The following is a 27,772-nucleotide window of genomic DNA, read 5'->3' as shown; positions in this document are numbered from 1 at the left end:
TGGAACTCTCTTGCTTTTTCGATGATCCAGCAGATGATGGCAATTTGATCTCTGGTTCTTCTGCCTTTTCTAAAACCAACTTGAACATCTGAAAGTTCATGGTTCACGTATTGCTGAAGCCTGGCTTGGAGAATTTTAAGCATTACTTTACTAGCGTGAGAAAGATTAGCTCCACAAATTGGTATGATTGCATCATTGCTACAGAGGGACTAAACAGCTTCCATTTACCTCTTGAGTAAATTCTTGTCTGTTACGACATTGCAGCAATCATTAAATTCTGTAAGTTTTCTATGCAAAGTACACTGGCTCAAACTTACTTGGTTCAGTTGCTGAACCCGTCCTACCTCCCCTTCAAAGCATTTCTCAGCCTTTTCTGAAAGTTCCTAAAGTGCAATAGTTGCAATGTCTCATCCACCCTGTCCTTGCCCTCTTGCTCTGCTCGCCTGATTCTCCCATGCACTGCTCTTAAAACCACTTGAAGAAATAATACACTGGCCCTTTTGATAGTTCTCCTGTGAGAACACCATGTCCAAACCCAGGTTGGCTGCCAGGGTTTTGATACAAGGGGTCTTCCCTAAATAAAGGAAACATTTGACCCAGACAGATGTAAATTTCCACCCCTAGAGGCCAAAATTGTTTAAAAAGTTTAAAAAACAAACAAAAATAACGACAAAAATCTTTAAGTTGCAGTAATTGGCCAAGACATATATGTATTGCCTTATATAATTGTCACAAAAAGTCCTGTCATGTCTGTGTTACTGTCTTCATTTTAGAAATGAGAAAAATTGAGCCTCTGGGATGTTGAATGACTCTTTGAAGTCACACAGCAGCGGAGCTGTAATTCAAACTCAGGTTTAATGACTTGAGCTCTTAACCAGTATTTTACACTGCAGGCCAAGGTCAATAGAAATGGATGACATAGGGACTTGCATACAATTAATTTCAATTAGCCCCTGTAGACCAAAATCATTCTGTAAAGGCAATATCCAAAGAGGCTTTGGATATCCAAATTTATCCAAAGATAAGTTATTTATATAAAGACATTCAGAGTATATTCCTAAATGTGAGCTTCATCATCTTAATCTTTTAGCTCTATACATGTTCACATTTAAGGTATTTTTTCCCCAGGTCTATATTTCTAAATATGTGTTTCTCCTTGTAACCACATAACCTCCTGACACCACCCAAGCTGGGGCCTCTCTGTGCAGAGTCCCTTGGCCCGAGTCTCTCTTCAGCAGCTCATGTGACGCTCCCTCAGGTCTCGGCACAGTCATGGGGTCACGCTGCCCAGCTTGTGCTTATTCTTAGTTTCAGGGAGTGTGGGGATGGACTTCCTGCCAGAATCCTGCCTTGAAATGCCAGGTAACTGACCACAAGCCATGGCCCATCCTATGCTATTTATAGCAAGTGACAAAAAATAGCCTCACCTCTCTGAAAGGTGTTATTTGTGCCATATGCCCACTGGCCTCCTACCATCTGACAGGCACTTCTCTCCAGACCTCAGGAGGTGACAAGACTGTGCTCACACAGACCCAGAGGCACCATGTCCCTCAAGTGTGCACAGCTCCTGCCCCGGAGGCAACCAGGGAGGCGAGGCACCAAGGCAGGGCCTCAGCTCTAGGGTCAAGGCAGAACATAGGAGCAGACTCAAGGAAGGAGACAGGAGCTTGGGGAGGAGGAGTAAGAGACGACCAAGCCCAGCTGGTGGAGTTGGGTGCAGTGTCAGGGTGAGATCGTGGACACAGTTGATCTGATTCTGAGCCACAAATGCCCCAGAGACACACTGGTCTCCAAGCCTGGGCTGGGGCTGTGTCGGGGGCTGAGGAGGTTAATGGAAAGGGCTGGAGTGACCACAGAGTGTAGACAGACCCTGTCCCTTTCTAGCTGTGTGCAGATGAGCAACTTACTTCATCTCTCTAGGCAGTTTCCTTATCTGAGAGGGTAGCCCTAGAGGAACAACTCCATGTTAAGTGTGCATCAGAATCACCTGGGACTTTGTTAGACTCGGGAGGCCCTGTATATTGATTCAGGAGGTCTGAGAGGATGCCGGGGATCTGGATGTTGTGCAGGTTCCCCAGGAGATTCCAAGCCCCACACTAGTGTTGGGGAGCCCCTGTACCAAGTGAGTCCCAAGGGGTCTTCCAAGTCAAACATCCCTTTATGCTAAAGTTTACTTTATAAAGCAAGTATAAGAAAGCATAGAAGATGGGCATTCACCTCACTCAATTATTAGCATCACAATCACTTTATCAGTTGTTTGTTGTATCCCAAGAAATATCCATTGAGAGCTTATTCAAAGACAGTTTTTTTGTGTGTCAGGCTGAATCTGGGCTTGATTTCAGTGGCCCCCTGCCCCCACTCCCCACCCCCACCCATCCCCCACATCCTCTTCTAGGCCCTCCCTCTCGCCTGATTTAGTCTCTCCCACGGATCACAAACCAGGAACCAGAAAGACCAATCCAGACAGTACACACATGAATTTTACTTAGTCTGCCCAGTGTTAAAAAAACAAAATTCAACTGAGTAAATTTGAAGATCAAATTGGCTTTATTCACCCCATCTAGTTAAATAGAAAGAGGCTCTGAGGAGTTGTATAAAATGAAAGATGTTTATAGGTAAAAGGAGAATGGGTCAAGAAGCTATCAGCCGAAGAGAAGAAAGGATTGTTTCTGGCCACAGTGTCTTCTTTTGGGGGCAGGGAGCAGCGGGGGTCTTTATCATGCAGATAAACCTCACTCTGGTAGATTGGACTTTTCAGATTGACTGTTTCAAAGGTCACATTTCTAGGAGGGATTGAAATTGCAGTGAGTCTTGGTTTGCTGTCTGAAGGAGCCATGACTCCATTTGAGGCTGAATATTTCTTTTTAACATCAGTATCTTTTAGAGTCTGAATTTGCGTGAGGTCAGACTGGGCATTTGCTTTCCAGCTCACCACAGGCCCGCCACAATGAATGTGTTATGCCAGTGGCGTCCACGCTTCACCCTCCCTGCCTAGACCCTGATGTTAGATCTGAGCTCAACTCCTGTCTGCAGCCCAAACCTCTTTCTGAGCATCAGACCCATAGATTCAGATGCCTCCTGGATATATAATCCATGGAAGGCCTCGTGTGTCATGCAGGGCTAAATAAATTGTAGCTATGGCTTCCTTGGTGGCTCATCTGCCTGCAATGTGGGAGACCTGGATTCAATCCCTGGGTTGGGAAGATCCCCTGTAGAAGGGAATGGCTACCCACCCCAGTATTTTTGCCTGGAAAATCCCATGGACAGAGGAACCTGGCGGGCTACAGTCTATGGGTTGCAAAGATTTGGACACGACTGAGCAACTTCTATTCGCTCACTCAGAGGTATTGTTATCCCTATTGTGCATATCATCTTAGGATCTCACAGGCACCTCAGCTCAACCTGTTCAAAGCACTAAGTCACCTAGACTGGGAGCAACTCTGGGCTCTTCTCTCTCCTTCATTTCAATTTATCATCACACCTTATGCAAAATCTCTCTTGATTCCATCTAGTTTTCTCCATCTCTGCTGTCATCATCCTAGTCCCAGGCACCATCATTTTTTGCCAGAACTGTGTAGTTATCTAATTATTCTTCTGCACACATCACTGTTTCCATCTAATCCATTGTTCAATTTGAAGCCACAGTTTTACTAAATCAACCTGATCTTGCCTCTCCCTGCCTGCCTCTTGAGAGGAGTCCTTTGGACAGCAAGGAGATCAAATCAATCAATCCTAAAGGAAATCAACCCTGAATATTCATCGAAAGGACTGATGAAGCTGAAGCTCCAGTCCTTTGGCCACCTGATTCGAAGAGCTGACTCATTGGAAAAGACCCTGATGCTCTGAAAGATTGAAGGCAGGAGAAGGGGATGGATGATAGAGGATGAGATGGTTGGATGGCATCACTAACTCAATGCACATGAGTTTGAGCAAACTCAGGGAGGTAGTTGAGGACAGGGAAGCCTGGCTTGCTGCAGTTTATGGCGTCACAAAGAGTCAGCCTTGAGTGAGCGAATGAAAAACTCCCTGCCTTCAGTGGCTTCCCAGTGCCCCAGGATAAAATCCAAATTCCTCACCAAGACCCTCCACCGTCTGCCTCCTGCCTGCTCCCCAGCTGCCTCTGGCAGTCTGCGTTGCAGCCATCTGAGACTTGTGTTGTCTCTGGGACGTGCCCCCAGAGGTCTCTGGCCTCTGGGCTATCACATAGGCCATTCCTCTTTCTGGAAAGCTGTTCCCCCAACTGTTCACTTGAAAAGTTTGTACATTTTCTCCTTAGCTTACTGGCTTAGCTGTCACTTTCTCAGAGGGTCTTCCCTGATGCCAAGCAAGGAGCCAGCCCCCCTGCTATGAGCTCCCAGAGCCCCTATGCTTCCCCTGCCTAGTGCTCGTCACCCTGAGTTCTGAACGTACCTGCTTCCAGACCATGGCCATGTGAAGGCATGGACTGTCGCCTGCTAACTGTTCACGGCTCTCTCTTCCGTGCTTGAAACACAGAAGTGCACAGGAACTGTTTTCTGAGGAAAGGAAGAAAGGGAGAGAAGAAGAAAGTGGAAGGGGAACCAGAAAGGAGCAACAAGCACCTTCTGGCCAAACAGAGGACAAGAGTGGACACGTCCTGCCCCACCACTGCCCTGAAGTTGAGAGCTCCTGAGGACAGGCATCCTCTCTTATTCAGTGTTGTAGCCTCAGCATCTAACAAAGAGCAAGTGAACTGTGGAGGCTGTGGAATGAATGAATTTACTTTGAGTCCCTGACCTAGACTGTAAACAACGGTATAACCAGCCAGAAAACCACTGGTTTTGTAATAAGCCTCAAGCAACAGTTTGACTTTTTAATGTTCATGTGTGTATAAACTCTGATAAAGATTAAGACCTAAAAAAGATGAAACAGTGGGAAAATTCTTACTGAGTACCCTACGGACATTGATACTCAGTCGTGTCCAACTCTTTGCAGCCCCATAAACTGCAGCCCACCAGGCTTCTCTGGCCATGGAATTTTCCAGGCAAGAATACTGGAGTGGGTTGCCATGCCCTCTTCCAAGGGATCTTCTGGACCCACAGATCAAACCCATGTCTCCTCTGTCTACTGAATTGGCAGGTGGATTCTTTACCAGTGAAGCAACTGGGAAGCCCAAATACCCTATGGTCACCACCAGTCAAATCAAATTGGTTATGAACTTACAAACAGGAAGTCTGTTATCCAAATGTAATGAAGCCATCACTCAACTCTTAAAGAAAATATCATTCTTAAAGTCAAAGGAACACGTAAAGAAAATGCAATTCATTCACGGGACTAAAATGTAGATTTTGGCTTCACCTACTTTATCTACTAAGCCAGGATGAAGGACAAACGTGTGCTTTGGCTCTCCAGAGCCTGAACTTTGGGCCTGGACCACCACTTAACTGTACAAATGCATGCCTTTGGGAAATTGATCCAGCTTCCCTGCTCTACTTTCTTTCCTATACAATGGGGAAATGAGATCTACCTTGCAGGATGGTTTTGAAGATGAATAACGAAATGTAAAACACTCAGTGCGGCCCTGGTGACCAGGTGCTCATCAATTCCATTGTTTGAAAGTACTCCTACATTTTAATTATTTAAAGGTTGGTGGCCTGGCTCGGAGTTGCAGGGAGCTCAGGAAATGCTGTACTCCCAGTGGGAGGAGGCACTATTTCTTTGCTGTCAGTGCCTTACAAGAATGAGGAAAAGGTGGCAGGGAACTAGGAAAGCGATTGCAGCAAAGAAGCGGGGGAAATAAAAATGGGAGAATTTGGTTCTCACTGGACCTCAGTCACACTGAAGAGCTGGGCTTTCTTCTCCTCTTCTCCTTTCCTTCTCTCTTGTTCAGGAGGAGTCTCCTCAGGCAGTGCAGCCAGGGGCAGGATCCCAGTGGGAAGAAGGAGCCTTACTTCTCCCGCCTGCTTGTGTCTCCAATGCTTCTTTGGAGAAATGAAATTCATATTCAGGCATTTGAACAAAATAGCAGTTTTTTAAAAAATTATTTCAAAGGCAAATCATGTTCATTCTGGAAAATTTATACAAACCAAAAGAAGAAAAAAATTATCCAAAATTCCACTGCTACATCACTACTGAAACTCTTTGGGAGTCTATCCTTTCAGAGTTTTTTCTAGGCGATAAGGACATAAGCCAGTGTGTTCCTATAAAAACAAATGGGATCGAATGCTACGTACTGTTCTGTAACATGATCTTTTTCACTAACGACTTTCCATGTCAATAAACGAATGTATCTAATGTCGTGATGGGTGATACCAGTGGATGCTCAGGTGGCTGGCCCCTGGCACCTGCGGCGCCCTCCCTGGAAGGAGACACGTAGCTTGCTTCTGTGAAACATGTGAGCGGAAGTGAGCAGCTTTGTAGGCAAACCTTTATGCAATCCGCAATTGTTTTCTTACAACAAATTCTCACATTCAGTCTTAATTTTCTCAAAAAAAAAAAGACAATATGATTTAATCTGTTTAATCATAAGTCGACTTCTTTGAAGAAGAAGGAAGAGACTATAACTAAGCACGATGCTTTTTATTTCTGACTTTGTTCAGCCTCTACATTTATCTCAGTAGTGCTCAGTCGCTCAGTTGTGTCTGATTGTGACTCTATGGACTGTCACCCTCCAGGCTCCTCTGTCCATGGGATTTTTAAGGCAAGAATACTGGAGTGGGCTGCCATTCTTACTCCAGGGGATCTTCCCGACCCAGGTATCGAACCCCTGCGTCTCCTGCATTGTCAGGCAGATTCTTTACCCAGTGAGCCGTCTTTTATCTCAAATATAGCCTTATTTCTAGACAATAAACTTAAGAAACAAGACACAGTCACTGTCCTTAAAGAGATTACAAGCTCATAGCAGATGTAAGAGACACAGTAATTCTCTCATTTGCACAAAAATACCCAATTTTTTACCAGGAGAAGTGAAGACAAGATGGACACAATATTAATAATAATAGCCAGTGTTTAATGAGAACTTACTATATCTGTGAACTGTTAGTGTCTTACATGTTATACTGTATTAGATGACTTATGATTTAATTCTCAGTCAGCCTATGAAGTAGGTACCAGTGTTGTGAACATTACATTATTGTGGGAACTGGGGTACAGAGAAGTTAAGTAACTTGCCTAAGGTAACCCAGCTAGTGAGGGGTGGAGCTGGGATTTGATTCTAGGCCCACTGAAGCTGGGTCCCACTAGGCTGAAACTCAGTGGTTGGGCTGGGAAACAGCATTGTGGTGACCCAGAATAAGCACTGTAATATAATTTCCCAGGTACTGCGGTCTGAAAACGGGCTTGCTGACGTCCCCCATGGTGGGCTTCATGGTGACCAATCAGTGCACCTTCCACACACCGGTCAGCTTTCCTCAGATCCCCGTGGCCGCATTGGCCGTGGAGAAAGTGGGGCGCTCCAGCGTGCACTACCGCCTTGCTCTGTTCCCTCCTAAGCCCACCAAGGAGACGCCTTCTGTCAGCCACTGGGACCTCAGCGATGGCTTCTTCTTCGGCCACCCCAAGCTGGCTCACTTTGCCTCTTTGGCCTGCACCACAGGGTCTTCAGTCCACGTCTTCGTCAATCCAGCCACCAGCAAGCCGCTGGGCCTTCCCGAAGACTTCCGGAGGGGCCTCCTGCGGCTGATGAGCCCGGCTCCAGGGTGAACGTCTGTATGGGAGTCACGCCTGCTAGAAAATAAAGTGTAGTTGATCCTCGTAACAGTTTCTTCTGTTTAATTGAACTACATTTGATTTATTTATGTTTGGTTTCAGGTGTACAGCAGAATGATTCAGTTATATATACATATATATATATATATATATATATATATATATATATAAAATATATATATGTATGTATGTGCTTTATATTATTTTCCATTATAGGTTATTACAAGATGTTGAATATAATTCCCTGTACTATACAGTAAATCTCGTTGCTTATCTTTTTGGGGCATGGGGAGGGCTGTGCCATGCAGCTTGTGGGAGGGATCTTAGTTCCCCGACCAGGGACTGAACCCAGGCCAGGTCAGGGCAGTGAAAGCCCGGAATCCTAACCACTACACCACCAGGGGACATCCCATGTTGCTTATCTATTTAATGCTCAATAGTTTGTATCTGTTATTCCTTTACTCCTAATTTATCCCTCTCTACGCCTTTTCTTCTTTTGTAACTAAAAGTTTGTTTTCTTTGTGAGTCTGTTTCTATTGTGTATTCAGATGCGTTTGTATTATTTTTTAGACTCCACTTATAAGTGATATCATATAATATCTGTCTTTGTCTTGCTTTGCTAAGTATAATGTTCTCTATGTCCATCCATGTTGCTGCAAATGGCAATATTTCCTTCTCTTGATGATTTCTTTTTATTCCTTAGCATGTTTTTTTCCACCCCGAGGAGAGGGTATTTTTTATCCTTTATGAGTGTCACCTTGCTTCACCAATCAAGCATCCCTGTGCATCAGGCCCGGGGCAAAGTGCTTCACACCCAGGGTCTCGCTGAGCCCCCACACCACCCAGCCAGGCTGGTGCTGCTCTTCCCTCCTTTTTCAAAGAGGAAAATGAGGTTTGGAGGGTGCAAGTATCGATAACTGGCCTAAAGTCATTCAGCTAGTGAATGAATTTGTCTCTCAACTCACCTGAGCATGCTGGCTACAGGCATCTTTATCTCCAGTAGCATGGCCGCATACTTGCTGTGATTTAAAACCACTAATCTGATATGAGTCTTTAAATGTCTTCAGCTTCTTACAGTTAATAAAACCATATGAACTCTTTTTTTTTTTTTTTTGGTAAGATGTGAACTTTAAAAAAAAAGGAAAAAACAACGTTCTTTTCTGTATTTAAAACAACAAACACACCTTTGACAATTTTCTGATAAATTCACGACCTCCATCAGTCACTAATGGCATGTGTTGCAATCTAAAAGTAAACCTTTGATGCTGAAATATGTAAGAACCCTGCTTTGGTATAATAACGAAAATGGTTACCATTTCCTGCGCACTGGCCATACAAAATGCTTTATGGTCATTACCTTAATTCATCCTTATTTCTCTTCTATAAAGTAGGAGTTATTGTTGCCATTTTTCAGATGAGAACATTGAGGTTTTAAAAAGAACAACTGGAGTTGGGGAAGGTGTTCTAGTCCAACCTCTGTCTCAGTCCTGAGAGAGGGAAACGCACAAGCTTAATCTGTCTGGGCCTCAGTTTCTTCCTCTGAAAATATAACCTTTCCTGAATGTTTTTGATTGTACTAAGACTCTGACCTGCTTTTGAAATGAGTTTCAAATTGCCACGACACACAACTAGCTTTGGAATACCCTGACCATGATACAAACAACATTAAAAGCTATTCCTTTGTCATTTAATTCATTCAATTTCACCTAGTGATAGATTGATTTTTAGGTTTTAAAACACTTCGTACAAGAATTCTAAATCTCGGCAAGACCATTAAGCAGCAGCCTGGTTGGTAGGCATAGATTTATCTGACCTCTGGCATTTGACCTCCTCAGGAATGTCAACGGGGAAAACTCCCTTTTTGTGAGTCTCACTTCTCTGCTCTTGAGTTCTTGCGTGTGCACTGCTCACCTTGTCTCTTGGCTGTGGACACCTGAGTTCAGGAGGAGGAGGAAGAAGATCCCAGCCAGAGGAGCAGAGAGGGTCTGTAAATCCCAACGTGGTCAGTGCAGGTTGCTCGGGATTTAGGGAGGTGTTGATTAAAACTTCCTTCTTTCATTGGCAAAGGTATTCTGATCTGGCCAATCAATCATATAGTCACCTAACTTATGAACTGTGTTATTTTGGATATTAATTCCCCTTACAGTTCACTCACTTATAAAATGGAAAAAATCATAATATTACCACTGGTTACCCAGGAGTGCCAGTCACCAATGTTTTTAACACCCTGACCCCTCACCCAGAGCAATAGTAGGATTGCACTTCCTACTCCCCTGAAGTTATATGTGGTCACCCATGACCTGTTTTGACCAATGAATGGGAGACATGTGCCCACATGACTTGTTTTGACCAATGAATGGAAGACATGGGTCACCTTCAGGAGTGACCATGTTTGCCTGTGCTCCACTCCTCAGTGGACATGGGTGGATATGGAGACGCCCTGCTGAATCCCACACCACAGCTGCCATGGACAATTGCTCAGAACCAAAGAGTTTGAGAAAGGAAAAATTGTCTGTTGCTGTAAACCACTGAGATGGTATGATTTTTACTGCAGCTTAACCCAGCATATCCTCTTTCTTACAAGTACCAACCTCAGAGGGCTGTTGTGAGGGTTCAACGGTTAGTGTATATAAGTCCTTGGCATGGTGCCTGGTACAGGTATTATTAGTATTTACGTAGGAGAAAAGACATACTGTGTGCTCCCACTACACAAATACCTCCAAGGTAGGAAAGTAACCAATCCTCACATTCATTTTCTTTCATGAGTCTCTGTGGGAAATTGGGCACTATTTTATAGGAGAAGAATCAGAGAGGTACTTAAAGCACACGGGATGATGGGATGCATTATACCTAGGGTGTGTTTCCCCAGTCCCGGACCCTGGAAATGACATATTTGAGAGTGCAGATGGATACTTGGAAATGGCTCCAAGTTCATGTAAATCTTATGAGTTTGAGTGCTGATGACACAGTCTTTCCACTGCTCAAAATTTTAATGCTTCAACATGAGCCAAAGTGTTAGATGTTATGGTACTCATTGGTTTTTTGGTGGGAAATGCTAGCATTATGAACTTGCTTTAAGAATACAGAGAGAATTAAAAAAAAAATACAGAAAGAGCCAAATCTTAGTTGCATGTAGTTGGAGGAAGCTGACTTTTACTATAAAGGTGGCAAAATAAATCTAGGAAGAGTCTAAAATGCAGTCAGCCATTCACTACTCTGCAAGATGTTTTTGCTGAGCTACTAACAAGTGGCCATGTATCTATTGTTTGCTGGGCACTTCTGAGCAGTTATGACTCCTGCCTTTGCTAACAAGGAACAAGGACAGTAATCCAAGCGGGTGAAGAAAGTCTTCAGGTGTGCAGATTTTCTAACTACATCTTTGTTACACTCGAATTCATTCGAAAATCTACAGTAAGAGACAAGAGATACAAAATACATGTTCATGTTTTGCTTGGACAGATTTTGGCTCCTAGCAATTAATGCTTTCAGTCACATTAAGCATATAGATAATGCTTTGTGACATAACAGTATTTCCCATTACAGATCAATTTTGTAGCATTTGTTCATAATCAGACTTGAAATGTTACCTAGAAACAAAATATGTTTTCCTTGAAACAGTCAGACCCTATTAGAAATCTAAGGCTTTACAAATCACCATGTTAACAGCTATGTCCCCTAGCTAAGGTTTTCTTTCCTTAAATAGTGTTAAATTCAGCCCCAGAAGCACTAGTCTCTTTGAGGGTTCTCGTCTATGTGCACTGACTTGAAAGGGAAAAACTTAGTGTTCAAAATATATTTAACATCTGACTATGTACAACTTAATAAACCAGCTGGTATTCCCTTTTGGGGGAAAAATAATGTTAGCACCTTTTAAAAGTGTTAGGCTTATAATTAGGTTACATTATCTTATTTTCTTATTTTTTTAAAGACAGGTTCTCATTTCTTAAAAAAAAGTGTCAGCCTATTTCTAGGTAAGTGAGTTATTCTCATTTCCTGACCACATAATCATATACTGCGAGTGAGCAAAGAAATAAAGGGGACATATGTAAGATTCAGAGATTTGGAGCAATAAAATTTAGTATTAAACAACAGAGATTTTGGAGCAAGGAACACTTGGATTTGCATTCTGGTCCTGCCATTTGATAACTCTGGAATCTTGGCAAATTGCTTTTCATTCAGCAACTTTTAGCTATTTAAAAAAATTTTTTTATAGAATTCTGCTGCCCGCACCCCCCAACCCCAGGAGTATTCTCTTTCATTAAAGCTAACAATCTCTCATTCATTCCGCAAATAACTACAGAGTATTTATCGTAGGCTAGGCTTTACTGCTCTACTGTTCTAGGTCCTGGGAACCAGCAGTTGGTTAAACAAATCAGGGTGTTGTCATAGAGCTTGTGTTGTAGCTCAGGGAAGATGGACAGTTTACAAACAAGATGTCAGGCAGTTTAGTTGGTTGATAGGTGCCCCCTGCAAAAGATATGTCTCCCTCCTAACTCCTGGAACCTGTGAATATGAGCTTACTTGGAAAAATGGCCTTTTGCAGATATAATTAAGGATCTACAGATCAGATCACCCTGGATTATCTAGGTGGGCCCTAAAGCCAATTCCAAGTGTCCTTGTAAGAGACACACAAAAGAGAGACTCACTCAGAGAGAGGGAAGAAGGCCATAAGACGGATGCAGGGTGGAGTGAAGCAGCCACAGAGAGCACACCTGGAACTACCAGAAGCAGGAAGAAGCAAGAAAGATTGTAGGATTCTCCCTTAGAACGTTCAGGAGCACAGTCCTGCTGAGGATGCCATGGTTTGATGACATCACTGGCTCAGCAGACACGAGTTTGAGCAAACTCCAGGTGACCGTGAAGGACAGGGAAGCCTGGTGTACTGCAGTCCATGGGCTGCGAAGAGTAAGACACGACTTAGCTACTGAACAACAGTCCTGCCAACGACTTGATTTCAGACTCCAGCCTGCATTGTGAGTTTCTGTTCTTGAAAGCCACACTTTTCTATGGTAATTTATATAGCAGTCCTAGGAAACAAACATAAATGGCAATATGTACATACCAAGCAGAAAATAAAACAGGGAAATGTGGACTCAAATGCTGTCATTGTTTAGTTGCTAAGTTGTATCCAATTCTTTGGCGACCTCATGGACTGTAGCCAGGGGGTCGTGGTTCCTCTGTCCATGGATTTTCCAGGCAAGAATACTGGAGTAGGTTGCCATTCCTTCCTCCAGGGGATCTTTCTGACCCAGGGATCGAACCTGCAGCTCCTACATTGGCAGGCAGATTCTTTACCATTGAGTCATCAGGGCAGCCTGAGGGACTACTACAAATAATGGAGTTGGGAAGGTCCCCTTTGAGGAATCATGTGAGTTACCCCAGGATGTGTGAAGTGGGGGTTCCCAATGAGAAAGGATGGCAAGTGCAAAGGGCCCAACTTCGAAATGAATTTGGTGTGTTTGAGGACCAGAAAGTCAGTGAGGCTGCTGTGGGAGGTGAAACCTAGTGATGCTGAGGTGGGAAAGGACCAGATGCTATAGGGCCTGGTAGGCCTTGGGAGTCCCTTGGATACCAAGGAGATCAAACCAGTTAATTCTAAAGAGAACCAACCCTGAATATTCATTGGAAGGACTGATGCTGAAGCTGAGGCACCAGTACTTTGGCCACCTGATGCAAAGAGGCAACTCACTGGAAAAGACCCTGATACTAGGAAGGCAGGAGGGGACAAAAGAGGATGAGATGGTTGGATGGCATCACCAGTACAATGGACATGAACTTGGGCAAACTCTGGGAGATAGTGAAGGACAGGGAAGCTTGGCATGCTGCAGTTCATGGGGTGGTAAAAAGTCATCAGGCATGACTTGGTGACTGAACAGGCCTTTGCAAGAAGCCTAGATTTCCTTCCAGCTGAAACTTGTCTCTGAAGGTCTTACAGTTAAGACGACCTGCAGTTTCTCTAATTATCATAGAGAAGTACATATTAAATAGGTAAATATGAGTATGTCCTGAACATTCTAGTAGTTGGATTTTTAAAATGTAGAACTTCTTTAACCTTACTCATGTCATCTCATCCCTCTGTTAAATTCTCTATCAGCAGAGAATAATGTCACAGATGGTATGTGTGAAGTCAAACACCACAGGACACAGTAGAAAATCCTCAGAGGGATCCTTTATTCATTCACTTTCTACTTACAAGGTGGAATTTCAACCTGTAAAAGTTCTTTCTTCCAGTTTAGCCAGTGACTTGGAACACTACTTTGTCAACTACATAGTGTAAGGGGTCCCAGGGCAGGTTGGAAGGCTGTGGATTCACCGGACTGGGAGAGATGGGTTCCGGAGCTCCACTAGGCAGGTTTCCCTAGGACCCCACTCTCTATTCCTGTCCGAGGTCAGCAAGGCAATGGATTGGATTTCTAGTCACTTTTTCAAAGATCAGATCTACTTCATTTACATGTCAAGAAGAATTTCTCAAGTATAATAAAGTGTTTACCATTTTCCTATAGTTCTTCAAATGCCTGACATTCATCTTTTCTCTCTACATTTAAAATTCCTTTCTTTTTCATATTACCTTTCTTAATTGCTTCTTATTGTAAAAAAAAAAAAAACAAAGACAAAAAAGATGGGTGGGATCTGTTGTGCACATTAGCAGGTTCATACAGAAAAATGCACAGAGGTTTATATGCCATTTACAGTAACAGCTCAGAGTACAGTCAAGAAGGAAGAATTTGAAATAATCAGCCTTGCTCTGAAAGAAGCCTGTGTAGGAAGATACCACTGAAGCTTAATCAGAATTTTCCTTTACCAACTATTAACAGTGGCAAATGTAAAAAAATCTGCAGTTAAAATGCACAGCAGTCACTCCATTATACTGTCCTCTCCCCACCTACCCAACTTCTGAATAATAGGGCTTTTCAAATTTCATTCTTCTTTAGTTCAAATTTCATGGAAAAAAGCTAAAAAGTCATGTTTTAGTAAGGTATCCCCATAGAGCACTGCAATTTACCAAGATTTTAATGTGCTTGAAGAGAAATGTTACTCAAAGAATAGTGGTGAGTATTTTCCAGCAAATATTGAGTAAAAAACAATTTTAACCCCAATCTGAGGTGATAAATTTGCTTTCTGTGGAGACATAACTGCTGTAAGTGAGACAATTGTAGCAACCATCCAGGACAATAAAACAAAGGCTATGACAGTCTGTCATGTTATGGTGAGTTTGCATCAGAGCTCATCGTGGTTTTTGGTGAGGTCTTCCCCATAATTGGTAGCTTGGCTTCCAACAAACATGTTCCAGTTGTCTAAGATCTCCTCTTTAGTGAGCTTTTCATCCTAGAGGAGAGAAGAAAGCGCTTTGTCACAGAAACTGAGTAAATAGCTCAGCCTGACACTCATGTTATTTCATTGATCTGTAACGTTTAAAATATTACAGTTCATAATTAAGAAACTGCTGGGTATCTCTTTCATCTACCATCACTGTTCTGCAAAACCCTAAATGGAACAGCCTCCTGCTATAAACACTGTGCTAAAATATATCGGAAAAGTCCTCAAGGAATTCAGAAGCCGGAGTCTGGTTATGTCTACATGCAGTGCTGGCATTCCCAAAACAGGCTCTGAAGAATTCCACTTCCCTTTTATGGCCTGACTGCAGAACCTGACTGTCTCCCGAGAATTCGGAGCAGTGATCAAAATGGGAAGAGGCAGGACCTCTTTCACATCTTATATATTTGCATATTGACCAGTGGATGTTGGCACTGGAGCCAGCACAGTAAGCTGGCCTGATGCCTGGGCCTTCATGTGATGGGATCCCTTCTGCCTCACATGCTGCAGATGTCTGATGAGAGTCTGCTGAAGGAATGAATGGATGAAAAGCTGGTCCTAGGGTGATGCAGGGCATACCTCTTAAATCCTTGCCTGCCTACAGCCAACAAAGTGACCGGCACTGCGATCCTAGGAGATGTCAGTGAACCTAAGTGCAACCCACAACAGGCTCTCTAGGAATAGGAACATCTGGCCTAATGAGCTCACTGCGGGTTATCGCGATGTCGGCCAAGTTCACAGGTCTCAGATGTAGGGCAGGAATGAGAGAGATCAATAAGGGCACGGCCACACAGGCCAAGACAAACATCTAAGAAGCAAACAGAAGCAATCTTATGTAAACTGTCTCCCTTCAAGGAACAGTTCCAGAACATTGCGAAATACCTTGTTTTTGTCTGACTCGTACACCAGGTGCCTGGCCTCGGCCTGCGCGTGGTCGTAGTCTTGGGGAAGGATCCAGTGACGAATCTCATCTTTGTCCAGCTTCCCATCCTTGTTCAGATCCCGGAATTCATTAAACTGCTCCCGTTCTGACAGTACCCAGTCTGGCTCAGGGCCACTCTCCTCGTGGGAAAACATATCAGCTAGAAGGGAAGGCTGTTCTTGGTTATGAAGACCAGTGGGAAGGTAAATCTAAGAAAACCTGACCTCCAGCAGTCAAGAGACCTAACCAGATACCTGGGGGGCAGTCTACTCTTGGGTAAAGAATACAATGATTTATCTTCTCTAAGAGCCACTGAGTGAAAGAGAAAGAACTGTGCTTGGAAGCCAGAAGGTGAATTCTGCCCTTTGACTTTGTCCAGTGCCTTGTCTAAAGTGGAGACAGTAATTTATTATTCAAAAGGTTGTTATCAAGGTCAAATGGGACATTTCTGTGAAAGCCCTCTACAACCCAGGAGCTATACAGGTGAAAACTAATAATAATGACCAATACCAGCACTTTCTATGGTCCAGATGCTGTATGGAATGCATACTTTTTTAAATTTGAGTTTTCATTATAATCCTATGAAGTAGGTGTTGTTATTCCCACTTTATAGATGAGAACACTGAGGCACAGCCTTAACCCAAGGAGGACCCATAGCTAGCATGAGAATGTAGTTGACTATACAGGAACACGAGCACTCTGCTTCCAACCCATAGTCTTAACCACTGTGTTTATTACTGTTGCTGTTTATATCATTTCCAGAGGGCTTTTACATATATTTTACTTCACCTTTAAAGCAATTTTATAAGACAGATCAATAACCTTGTTTTACAAAATGGCAGGGAAAAGGAAAAAGGCAAAGCTTATCCACTGTTTGCTAAGCCACTAGATTTTCTAGGAAAAGAAAGATACCTTGTGGGCAATTTCTCTTTGATGGAAACAGCTTGGAAATGTCAGGTGGCAGAGAGAGTAGATAGATAATGAATGAAGGAAAAAGAGAGGCAAGACCCTGGCTGGGTTCAGCTACAAGTAGACTCACACCATCCTGGAAACATGGGTGCTGTGCCTTCCCGTTTTACAGATGAGGAGACTGAGGCTTATAGGCTTATACGGAGTGATTACATGACTCCCACAGGGTCACAGAGTTAGTAAGTGGAGAAGCCAGGACTCTTAATTCCCGCGTTCTCCCCACTGTATCATGTCACCGCTTGTCCCTGCCTGTAGAGAAGGCTCCTCCCTAAAGGAAGTAGCTTGCTAGACCAGATACCTGGTCTCTGACAGCAAGTCGCTCAGAATTCAGTTTTCAAGAACAATGCCCCCATCAGCCTCTCTGCCAGTGTCCGGTGCAAAAAAAATGTTTCTTTTAGGCAAAGTCACTCAAGGGTTTTGCCCCCGCCATGTACCTTTTCAATGCGGATCAGGAAGAGAGTGAGGCAGAGCACACACTTGAAATCAGAAGAGCTACACCGTCTTAATCACCCTGCCTCCCCTTCAAGTCTAATTCCCTCACCACTGGGTGTGCGGGGCTCTGAAACTGCCCTCACACGCGTGTGCACCAGGCGTGAGACAGGCTGCAGTGTGCACACTGACAACGGGGCTGTCAGCACTGATTGTGCTACAGAGGGAATGCCACCGAGATGGCTTCAGTTACTGAGGCGAGAGCTGCCGTCACCACAGACACAGGAGAACAGCGTCTGCTGCTTCAGACCAAATACAATTCCGAATGGCTGGCAGAAACTCTGCTCTCCTTTACAGCAGGTACTTGTTCCTGTGTTTGGGGGGCAGAGTTAAACAAGCACGAACCGGAGACTGATGGCACCATGGGCACTGCTTTTATTCAAGGTAACTGACTGTGTCTATTAAATATCTGCACAAAAGTTATATCCATCCCACCCCTCAAACGATTTTCCAGCTTTTACTTTACTGACACTTGGGAAGAGAAGAGCTATCCTGGGAAGGTGGCCTGCAGCTGGGGCCATGTGCCAAACCTCCCAAGCAGCAACCGCTGAGGATCAAATGGAAATATCCGCGCTGCCTCCTTCAGTCCCTCAGGCTGGAAGGGCTCTAACCAGGAGCAGTGGTTTCTGACCTGGGGGCTTAACTGGAGCCTCCTTTGACCAGGGCTCAGTTACCTGCAAACGCACTTCTGGATGTTGCTCAAATTGAGCCCTTCAGAACAAAAAGCTGGGAACAGTACTCCCAATGAAAGACCAAAACCCAGAGGCATAAAACAGCCGTATGTGGCGAGACTATGCATTCTGTAAAAGGGTTTACCTAAGGAGGAACGCCTTTCTGCAGACAGCTTGGGCCTGTAAACAGTTCTGCTGACCACAGCTCTGTCTATTCCGTTTCTAGGCCCCGCTGGCGAACAGTCTGCTGTAGAGTCTGTCCCGAGACTGTCCACTCTAGCCCCCCTCCCCAGCTCTGGGTCTCGCAAAGGGAGAAACTCCACAGTGTGATGAAGAGCACCTCTCAGAGCCATGGGGTCAATGGCTGGCCTGGGCTCTTCTCCACCAGGAATGCCTCCCTGAGGCGTTGTATTGCCTGCAAGGCAGTGCACTGACCCTGCACCCCTAGGACTGCTGTGACAAGTCCCTCTCACTGGGAAGTCACAGGAGTGACACCAACAGACTTGCAGCTGCTGCTAAAGGAGACGTCTGAGGAAAAGTAGCCAGACGTGGGTGGAGGACTGGTGCCCAGTTGGGACAGAGGAGCAAGACTCCAGGCAGCACTCACCAATATACTCATCCTGATCCACAAAGCCGTCCCCATTCTTGTCGATGTCCTCCAGAGTTTCCTAGGAAGCAAAGGGGGAAAAGATGCAAGATAGCTCTGTGCGCTCAGTAAATCTAACTACTGTCCTCCTCTGTCTGGCTTTTATGGCTTGAGGACTTCTGGCTCGTCTCCTGACCTCCCTGGGCATTAGTTTGTGATCTGTAAAAGAGAGGCAATGCCTTCTGTCCCTCCTCCCCCAGCCTACGATTTTAAAAGCAGAACACTCTCTGCAAATGAAAATGTACCTATAAGCCCAGATGTTCTCTTATTATGAAGCTCTGCCAAGCTAACCACCTCCACTCTCCTGCCTAATCGTCTCTGTGTACTGTGAGGAATCCAGGTTGAAACCCACTGGACTAAAATGATCACCAAGATAGATTCCACTGCTAACTGGACTATGAACACCAAGGTGACGTCAGGAAAATATGAACTGTGAACAACTGGAAAATCAAAGTATATCTGACTTGAATACATTTGGTGGCCCATAAGTAACAGTGTATAGAAAATCCCAAACGAACGTTTTGGCCACCCAATATTATGTTGTGTATTCAGTACATTTGGCCTCTAAACTAGGGTTTTTGTTTTTGTTTTGCTAGGGTAAGTAATTAAATGAGTCTACTGTCCATTGTCAGAGAAACAAAGGCATCCTGAAGAAAACAGCCAACCTGAGAATTGAGTCAATCCAGAAGCACATAATCCACTTCCCCATCTTCACTGTCTTCTGGCAAATTAGCCATCACTAAGTGGATGTTGGGTGTTAAAGGAATGATTCTTAGAGCCATTGCCCAGTCCTCAGGGTCACTGTGGTCATAAGGATGAAGCATCCATAAGCGAACCCACCCAAGACTGGAAAATGGAAATAGTCCAGGGCTGGTTGTTTCCCAGGAGCAAAACAATTGGAACTGCCTCAGGATGCCTGCCCTGGAAACAGGGGATCGGCGTTTGCTTTAATGTCAAGGAAAATGAAGACACCTGGGACCCGACAAGACACTATGGAAAGCAAATCCACTCCAAGGGGAGCACCCTTTCTAGACATGGTCTGACTTTACGTTTCCATATGATTTAACAGTCCAGTGCACTCCATTTCTGAGTCTTATTCTAGTTCCCTCAAAGCTGGCAAATGAGGCTCGTTAGTTGCTCACTAAACCCATCTGCTCTTTCTGGGCACACATCTAAACTGCCAGCGTAGGAGCCCATGTCAAATGTAGGAGCTCATGGAACATAAAAGGAAGGGAGGTGTCATTTCCTGGCCAGTACAGTAAAGGCATACCGTGCCTTCTCCTCAGTCCTTCTCTTCTTCTGTCTATCAGATGAATACAGGGGATTGGCCAGGATGACCCCAAAGCCACAGGACGGTGGAGGACAAGATGGAAATGGCCTGGGGGCCTGCCAGCACTTGAGAACCGCCCAGAAGATCCACTGATGGGGACCATCTGCCCTGGACTCGGTATAAGCAAGAACTAATTTTCGGTTATTGTGTTGAATAGCTGGGGTTGGGGGCTACTTGTTATAGCAGCTCCCCTCCCCTGACTCATCTCCCGAGTACATAGGCATTCCAGTGTATTCCACTAGAGAGTCCTTGTCCAGTTCCCCTTGGGCTGAAGAACGTTCTCACTTTGCAAGAAAGGATAAGGTTTTGGTGCTGCTTTGATTCGGTCTTTTCCCAGTCCGGGCTCTTTGGATATCTTACCAAAACCACAATTTCCTTCATATGCTCAAACTCCTCAGGATGCAGAAAGGCGGTGAACTCCTCCCGGGTGGCTGTCTGGTCACTATCGAGGTCTGCAGCCTTGAACCTTCTCTCGTCCCGTGGCAGCATCTTTTTAAAGGTGTGATGATCTGAGGTATCCTGAAACTCTGTGGGGTTTCCTACAGGATGTGCACAGAAACATGAACACTGAGCTACCAAGGAAAGTGTTTCTCTCCAGATCACGCCCCGTGGTATTTAATATGAAGGGCAGAAGGTCCTGATGTGTCGGGTTTCTGAAACATTTGATTTCAGAATGCCTCCAGTGTCTGTCCCTCCAGGCCACCCTACAGCCAGGCCCTAAAGGCTTGTTAGGGGCATTACAGCAAGTGGTGGAAAACATAGGCTAGAGACCATATTAATATCCTACTTCACTTTGTGGTACCCTACTTTCATCATATTCTTTGACACAGAACATACAAAGGCTCCCTCGTACCTAGGACATCTGTTCTAAGTTCCTGCGAATCTTTCAAGACCTCTCTTAATCTAGCTGGGAGTGTGTGTCTTTGGTTCTCCTCAGGCCTGTCCTGTTACATATGGCCTCTACGAGGCAGCCATCTAGCATGTCTGCACCCCATGCTGGGCACACACCACTCCATCATTCCTCCCAAACAAGCATGTCTTATGTCCAAACCTTGCCCACTGCTGAAGGCATCGTTGCACCTTTGTCCCTCCAGCTGACCCACCTTTCCCACTCGTCTCCATCTCTCCAGATACAAATCCATTCTTTAAGGCCCAGTTCCCAAACCACCCTCCACCAGGAAGCCTTCCAAGACTGTTCTAGTTTACCCAGTCCTTGCTATCTGAAATTCAGCACACATGCTTCCTCTCTGCTTTGTTCTCTGGGTATGCCTCTGAGATCGTAAGCTCAGGTTGGAGAGCAGCTTATTTTTTAGTAGACCTTCACCCCCTTCCACCTACAAGTTCACTCAAAGTAAGCAGCCCAGTGTGTTGTTAGTAAGCAAAATAGGACGTTACACTGTTCTACTTAAGCAGGTTCTACTTAGCAGACTGTGACATCTTCCTGAAGTGGGTTGATATGATGAGAGAGTAATTTCCCACAAGAAGCTTGTTACTCGGGCCCCAGCTGTGTAATCGCTCCTGCAGCACCTCTTACCTAGGTAGTAACCATAGGTGGCTTGCTTGTATTCTTCCCAGGAAATTTTATCGTCTTTGTCCCGATCATAATCCTTCCAGACTTTGGCGACATTATCATAGATGTACCTTTTCTGCACCCGTTTGATCCAGGTTTTCAGCTCCTCGGTGGTGACAAAGCCATCTCCATCACTGTCAATTCGATCAACAATTTTCCTGTAGTTTAAAAAAAAAAAAAAAAAAAAATCCACGAGGCTATTATCAAGGCTTGTGTGATCCTGATCCAGAAAGAGATCAAACACCTGCAGAATCTAAAATGCTTAAGTGCTAAAATAAAATCAATGACCCAGTGATGCTTGAGAGGATCTTAAAGTTTAAGTTTTCCAAGAATGATATGTCTCTCTCCCCCCACCCAGTGCCAACAGCAGACGCTAGCGGATCAGGCTGTTCTGTCCTCATAAACTTGATGTGACCTCAGAATCCTTCGCAACACAGTGCTCTGCAAATAGACACTACCAATTGAGTGAGCTCATTTGTAAGATGAAACCTAGCAGTTTTCCCTGATGTAGTTTAACTCCCTTATTTTTAAAGTAATGAGGGAATAATTGGTATCACTGGAGTCAGAATCCATGTCCTCTGGCTCTAAACCCAATTCAAAAGATGGAAGAGTCTAGCTTTCTAACTAACGCAACAAAAAATAAGTGAGATTTTTATTTTCCTTTATCTCATCACTTTGGATTCAAAGACTTGAAACTTAAAGCAGGAGGAGACCAGATCGCTGACAGAGCAAAAAATGTCAGGGATGAAAGGGCCTTGACATCGTGGAAACTAAACAAGAAACCTGAGCAGCTGCAGGAACCTCAACCTCCTGCTCTTAGGGTGAAGGCCACTATGTCCACTGGCATATCCTGCTCCACAGCTGGCCCGGGTTCCAGCAACTCTCCACTGGACTTCACTGCTGCTGCTGCTGCTAAGTCACTTCAGTCGTATCCGACTCTGTGCGACCCCAGAGACAGCAGCCCACCAAGCTCCCTCATCCCTGGGATTCTCCAGGCAAGAACACTGGAGTGGGTTGCCATTTCCTTCTCCAATGCATGAAAGTGAAGTCGCTCAGTCGTGCCCGACTCCTAGCGACCCCATGGACTGCAGCCTACCAGGCTCCTCTGTCCATGGGATTTGCCAGGCAAGAGTACTGGAGTGGGGTGCCATTGCCTTCTCCTAGGGCACCGCATACCCCTGTGCAGAGCAAATGTCAAGCTGGGAACCTCAACAGTGTCCATCTCTTAGGCCAGAGGGCCCATGCTGGGGATGCCAGCCCTGAGAGGAACTTTAAAGACTCCTGAAAGCTACTTCCAGTGTTTAAGAAAGTTTTACCATAGTAGTTCATTTACCTGAAAAGAGGTCATACAGGCTAATTAGGGATTTGTTTTCTTTGCTTTGGGGTGGAATTTTATCAACTCCAACTTTCTTACCGTGAACACAAGTTCAAATTGGCAGTTACTCTTTGATCAGAAATGGAAATGAGTTCATTAGTACTTAAGTCTCCATCCCCTACCTGAACCTGGGTAGCCCAAGTTCCTCCTTCTCAGGAACTTGGCCCTTCCTTGCAATTTTGACAGGTCTCAAGACTGGAAGACTAAAGCTCAAGTATCTTGCTTCCAGGAAATGACAGCCAAACACAGCAGAATTCTTTCAATACCGTCAAGTGTTTAGCCTACCTACTATGTGCCAGGCACTGCTCCAGTCCTGGCAGTGGTGACATGCCCATCAGTTATCCAAAGCCAACTGAGAAGCAGAATCTCAAACCAGCAAAGACCAAATCACGTCAGACAGTATACAACCTGCTTTTTGGAGAGGACAGCATCCAACGTATGCCAAAGAAATATCCAGAACATAGCTCAGCCTGACACATAGTAGGAGCTCAATAAATATTTGCTGGAAGCATAAATCATCCTAACTTCTCTCTTTAAAAATCTCAAACATGAGCTATAGGAAAAGGTAGCTATGATGTAGATAAACCAAATGCTACAATCAGAACACCAGGATCCTAGTCCTGAGTGATCTCGGGCGTATAACTTGAGTCTCTGTTTCTCCATCTGTAAACTGGACACCTACTTTACAAGGAATGTTGGGAGGGTTAGAGGAGACAGTGTGCACCTTTCCTCACTAAGGACGATAATCCCCAACACAGGTAGATGGAGAACTCAAACAGGTAACAGAAGTAAGCAAAGCAGGACGTCCCACGTGGTCCAGTGACTAAGACTCTGATGAGCTTCCAAAGTAGGGACCCTCAGTTTGATCCCTGATCCGGGAACTAAGATCCCGCAGGCCACAACGAAGACCCAGTGCAGCCAAATAAATAAAATTAAAATGTAAAAAAAGAAGCCAGCGAAGCATCAGGGGACTGCCCACCAGCTGCCAAAGAAGGCTGCTCAGCTCTGCTCCAGGCAATGACCTCCACAAGGAATAACAGGCCATGGGTGTCAACAAAACCAAAAATCGGGGTCTGTATGTGAAGTCACTCCGATGCTAAATGTTGGCAAGTAATTTTTATTTTTTTCTAAGACTGTGCACCACGTTTGCAACTTCCCGAAGCCTATGGGTCCCTACTTTTTTGTCTTTGGGGGCCTTAGATCTGCCACGTTTTCAGAATCTATGCGCAAGACGGTGGTGACGAAGCTGCCTGGACCCAGCCAAGCTCCCCGCTCTGCAGCCCAGACTTGGAGCTGTGGACAGAAAGATGGCTTCTCACACTCAACCCATCCCATACGGCGCCCACCCTTCATTTCCAACCTTCCAACCCGCACTCCCCCCGCCCACCTCTAGCCCAGATTTACTTTGTAGGTGAGCAGTGTGTCTACTGTCCCTGCAGTGGCTCAGGCCAGAGACCAGAGGCCACTCTAGATTGCTCCCTCCTCTCCGCCCCCGCCACGCTGAGCCAAGAGCAAGCACTGCCAGTTCCAGCCCCAACGTGGCTCAGGGTTCAGCCTCTCCCACCGTGCCTGATTCAGGCACTCACGGCCACCCCATGCCCCAGGCCCCCCCTCTGTGCCTCGGTTATGTTCTCTGCCCTGCTGCCAGTCCAACTTTCCTAATGCATTTTGGGATAATAACGTTTCTACCATGTACAGGATAATGTCTAATCTCCACCTCACAAAAGTCCCTCTGTCCTGCCTTGGCCTCCTTGCCACTCCCACCTCCCACTTCCCTGTCCCTTTACTGTCCCAATACCCGGAATCCAAAGGAACAGATTTAAAACTGTCTATAAGCAGGCTGTTCTTTCTTCAGGAATGCCTTCCCCTGTTCATAAGCTTGGTGACCTCTGAGTCATGCCACAAGCCCTGGTCAGATGACATCCCAACCCCCCCAAACCCCTGTCTCCAGCCTGAAGCTTTCGGGGGCTCCTCCTAGATGTGGTCACTAGGGCTTTTACATGCCACCATCACAGCAATTATGCATAGCATCTGCTCCAACCTCTCTTCTCTGCATATGATTATAAGTACTTTATGGCCTAGAGCATAAGGTTTTATTTTTGTAGTTGTCAGGTATCTAACACCCTGCTGAGCACATAGCAGTCTTTCAAAATTTTTTTTTTCATTAGTAAATGAATGCAGCAAAAGTCTTCATCCAAGGGTCAAATACATCACCACTAGGCTTACTTGTCCTGCTCTAACCACTAAGCTTACTTGTCCTGATGAAGGCATATACTGGAAGCTTTAGGATGGAAAACTAGAATTCCCTTCTCCAGTTCCTCAAACCTCTCCTCCTCACTGGTGACAAATGGCTGCTACCCAGGGCCCCTGAATAAATCAGCCTCCAAGTGCCTCAAAGCAATACAATGGACTGAACTCATCAATGGCCCCCATTGTTAAGGCTCAAACTAGAAGAGAAAGTACTTCTCTGCAGAATAAAACGTGATTGTTAGGAGGTGACTTTGAAGTTCAAAGATCCTTTCTATCAGCGCAGGCAGATGGTGCACCTACACAATAGGTGTAATTTAGCCTCACAGTCTGTCCAATCACACTGGCCTTTGGTGGCCCCATCCGCACAGGGACGGCTGTGTTCTTTTTCCTTGTAGCAGAGCAGAAAGACCTCCACCCCTGGGAAGCAGATTCCTGGAGGCCTGGTGCCCAGTAGGCAGGGCTCTTGGGACCCTCCCCAGCCAGGTCTCCATCAGGGCTCAGGCTGGCTGTAGACTCCTCTGTGGAAGGGTTTCCAGAGAACCTCTGACAGCACTCAAGTGTCTCTCCAGGGCCTGTGCAGAGGGTGCACTGAGATGTACCCACGTTTTGTTTCCGAGGCTTGGTTCCTAACTCAGCTGCGTTCAAGGGTGAAATTCACAACCTGCCATCACACCACTCTCCAGCCTTTTGCCCTCGGCTGCCAACAGAAGATGCTGGAGACAGAAACGAAGGGACCAGTTTCCATTCCCACCCCTCCATCCGTATCTCCTAATGCCCCTCCCTTCTTAATAGCAGGATTCTCATACTCCCTACTTCAGATATGGGGGCGACTGAGCAGAAGACAAGAACACCTCAGTCCCAGCCCTGGGACACGGTCCAGGAATCAAGCCTCCGCCTGCCCCTTCCTCTTTTATCCATTAACGATCATCCTTGAGACCTTAGCAGTGTCTCCTGCCTCCCCTCTTGGAATGGGAGAAGACAGAAACCAGGAGGGTGGGGAAGAACTCCTATCACTAAAAGGCCACCGTGGACAAATTCTTCTTTTGTACGCTCCCTCCCCTCTCTTCTGATGCAACCCGGGGGAGGGGGCGGGCCCTGGCCGTCCTGGCTCCGGAGACCGCTGCCACGTTCTCGCCTCCCCGCGGCAAGCCACCCCGGCCCTGGGCGGCGATCTCCATGCAAGGTCCCGGCGCCCGCGGGCAAACTTTGCTTCAGCCCCGCCGCCCGGCCCGCCCGGCCCACGCCCTCGGGTCCCGGCGCCGATTTCGCTTTCGCTTTGCGGCCGGTGCCCAGGGCGGCTCCGGCCCGAGGGGCCCCGCCGGCACCTGCGGCGTCCCCGAGCGCGGCCTCACCCCAGCCTCTCCTTGCTCTCCTCCGAGGTGAGCTGGTCGAAGGTCTTGGAGTCCTCCTTGCCCAGGAAGGCCTCGTGGTCGTACTGGAAGCTCTGGTTGTCCTCGGCCGGCCGCTCGCCCAGGTCCGAGTCGGGCCGCACCACGCGCTCCTTGCGCACGGTGGGCTTGGCCCACAGCGCCGGAGGCGCCAGCAGCAGCGCCAACAGCAGCCCCAGGGCCAGCCCCAGGTGGCGACCGCGGCCGCCGCGCGCCATCGTCCGGAGGAGAGCGCGGCCCGCGGGAAGGCTCCGAGCGAGCGACGAGCGGCGGCTCGGGAATGGGGGCTTAGAGCGCGCGCGGCGGCGGCGGGGCTGGGGCCAGGGCCGGCGCCGGGAGGGAGGGGACGGGCCGGCCCCTCGGCCAGCGCCCGCCCCGTGCCAGAGCTGAGGGGCGCGCCCCGGGCGGCGGGCAGGAGAGCGCCGGACAGCCCCGCTCACGAGCCCATTGGCCGCCGGGCTGCGGGGGGAGGCCGGAGCCGCGGAGCCACGTCGCCCGCCCGGGTGGTGGGCGCGGGGCTCGAGTTTCGCCTGGGCCCCTCCCCGCGATCTCGTAGCGAGGGGCGGGCCCAGGCGGACTGGGCCGGAGACTGGAGGGCTCCTTAGAAGACCGGGAAGTTCTTTGTCGAGCAACAGATGTTCGGGGTAAAACTCCCTCTCTCTTTTTCCAGTTCCGGAGAACTGAGAGGAGGGAGGCGCTGCCCCCCGCCCCCGCCCCAACTTCCGACTCAGCTCTAGACCCCGCCTCAAGATGTGCTCTTAAAACAAACTCAACCCTACTTAACCAAATTTGGGGTTCCCTGGTGGCTCAGACGGTAAAGAATCCGCCTGCAATGCGGGAGACCTGGGTTCGATCCCTGGGTTGGGAAGATCCCCTGGAGAAGGAATGGCAACCCACTCCAGAATTCTGGCCTGGAGAATTCCATGGACTGTATAGTCCATGGGGTCGCAAAGAGTCGGACAGGACTGAGCGACTTTCACTCTCTTAACCAAACCTGGGAGTCTGGTTACAAATTCAAGAGACTGGAAGGAGACCCGGGTGGGCGAGGTCTTCTGGAAACCAGGGTCGCAAACTTGGTGCTGGAGGAGGGCCAGACAGATGACTTCAACATGATGCGGGACCATCTACCTTGAGCAGCCCTGTGCACTCCCGCTGCCAGCAGAAGTGCAGGCCCCAAGCAGAT

At 46.5% G+C, this 27,772-nt stretch overlaps 2 protein-coding genes across 5 annotated transcripts in view; one reads left to right on the top strand and one right to left on the bottom strand.

Moving 5' to 3' along the window:
- The window catches only part of LOC133226928 (uncharacterized), a 194,341-nt gene extending 186,627 nt beyond the window's left edge, over positions 1-7,714 (top strand). For all 4 annotated transcript variants that reach the window (XM_061381045.1, XM_061381042.1, XM_061381044.1 and 1 more), the window contains one exon: positions 7,275-7,714. In XM_061381045.1, coding sequence (XP_061237029.1) covers positions 7,275-7,448 — 174 coding nt within the window. In that variant the 3' untranslated portion in view covers positions 7,449-7,714. The remainder of the gene's footprint in view (positions 1-7,274) is intronic.
- A 6,093-nt stretch (positions 7,715-13,807) lies between these two features.
- Positions 13,808-27,106, bottom strand: RCN1 (reticulocalbin 1). Its single transcript, XM_061381041.1, has 6 exons — positions 26,554-27,106; positions 21,541-21,734; positions 20,367-20,545; positions 18,638-18,698; positions 15,862-16,061; positions 13,808-14,991 (listed from the first exon to the last, which is right to left on the bottom strand). The coding sequence occupies exons 1-6, from the start codon at positions 26,805-26,807 to the stop codon at positions 14,884-14,886; spliced, it is 996 nt and encodes a 331-aa protein (XP_061237025.1). The 5' UTR covers positions 26,808-27,106; the 3' UTR covers positions 13,808-14,883.
- Between the last annotated feature and the right edge of the window lie 666 nt (positions 27,107-27,772).

This window comes from Bos javanicus, chromosome 15, assembly GCF_032452875.1.
Source record: "Bos javanicus breed banteng chromosome 15, ARS-OSU_banteng_1.0, whole genome shotgun sequence".
NCBI lineage: Eukaryota > Metazoa > Chordata > Mammalia > Artiodactyla > Bovidae > Bos > Bos javanicus.
Note: the sequence above shows the minus strand (reverse complement) of the source record. Positions and strands in the feature narration are given on the sequence as shown.

Excerpts from the sequence above, each read along its gene's own strand:
- RCN1 (XM_061381041.1), bottom strand. The coding sequence starts at position 26,807 with ATGGCGCGCGGCGGCCGCGGTCGCCACCTGGGGCTGGCCCTGGGGCTG. Across the intron at positions 18,699-20,366 it reads TGAAGGAAATTGTGGTTTTG|GAAACTCTGGAGGACATCGA; the intron begins GTAAGATATCCA and ends TTTGCTTCCTAG. Across the intron at positions 16,062-18,637 it reads GGATCAGGATGAGTATATTG|CTGATATGTTTTCCCACGAG; the intron begins GTGAGTGCTGCC and ends CTTCCCTTCTAG.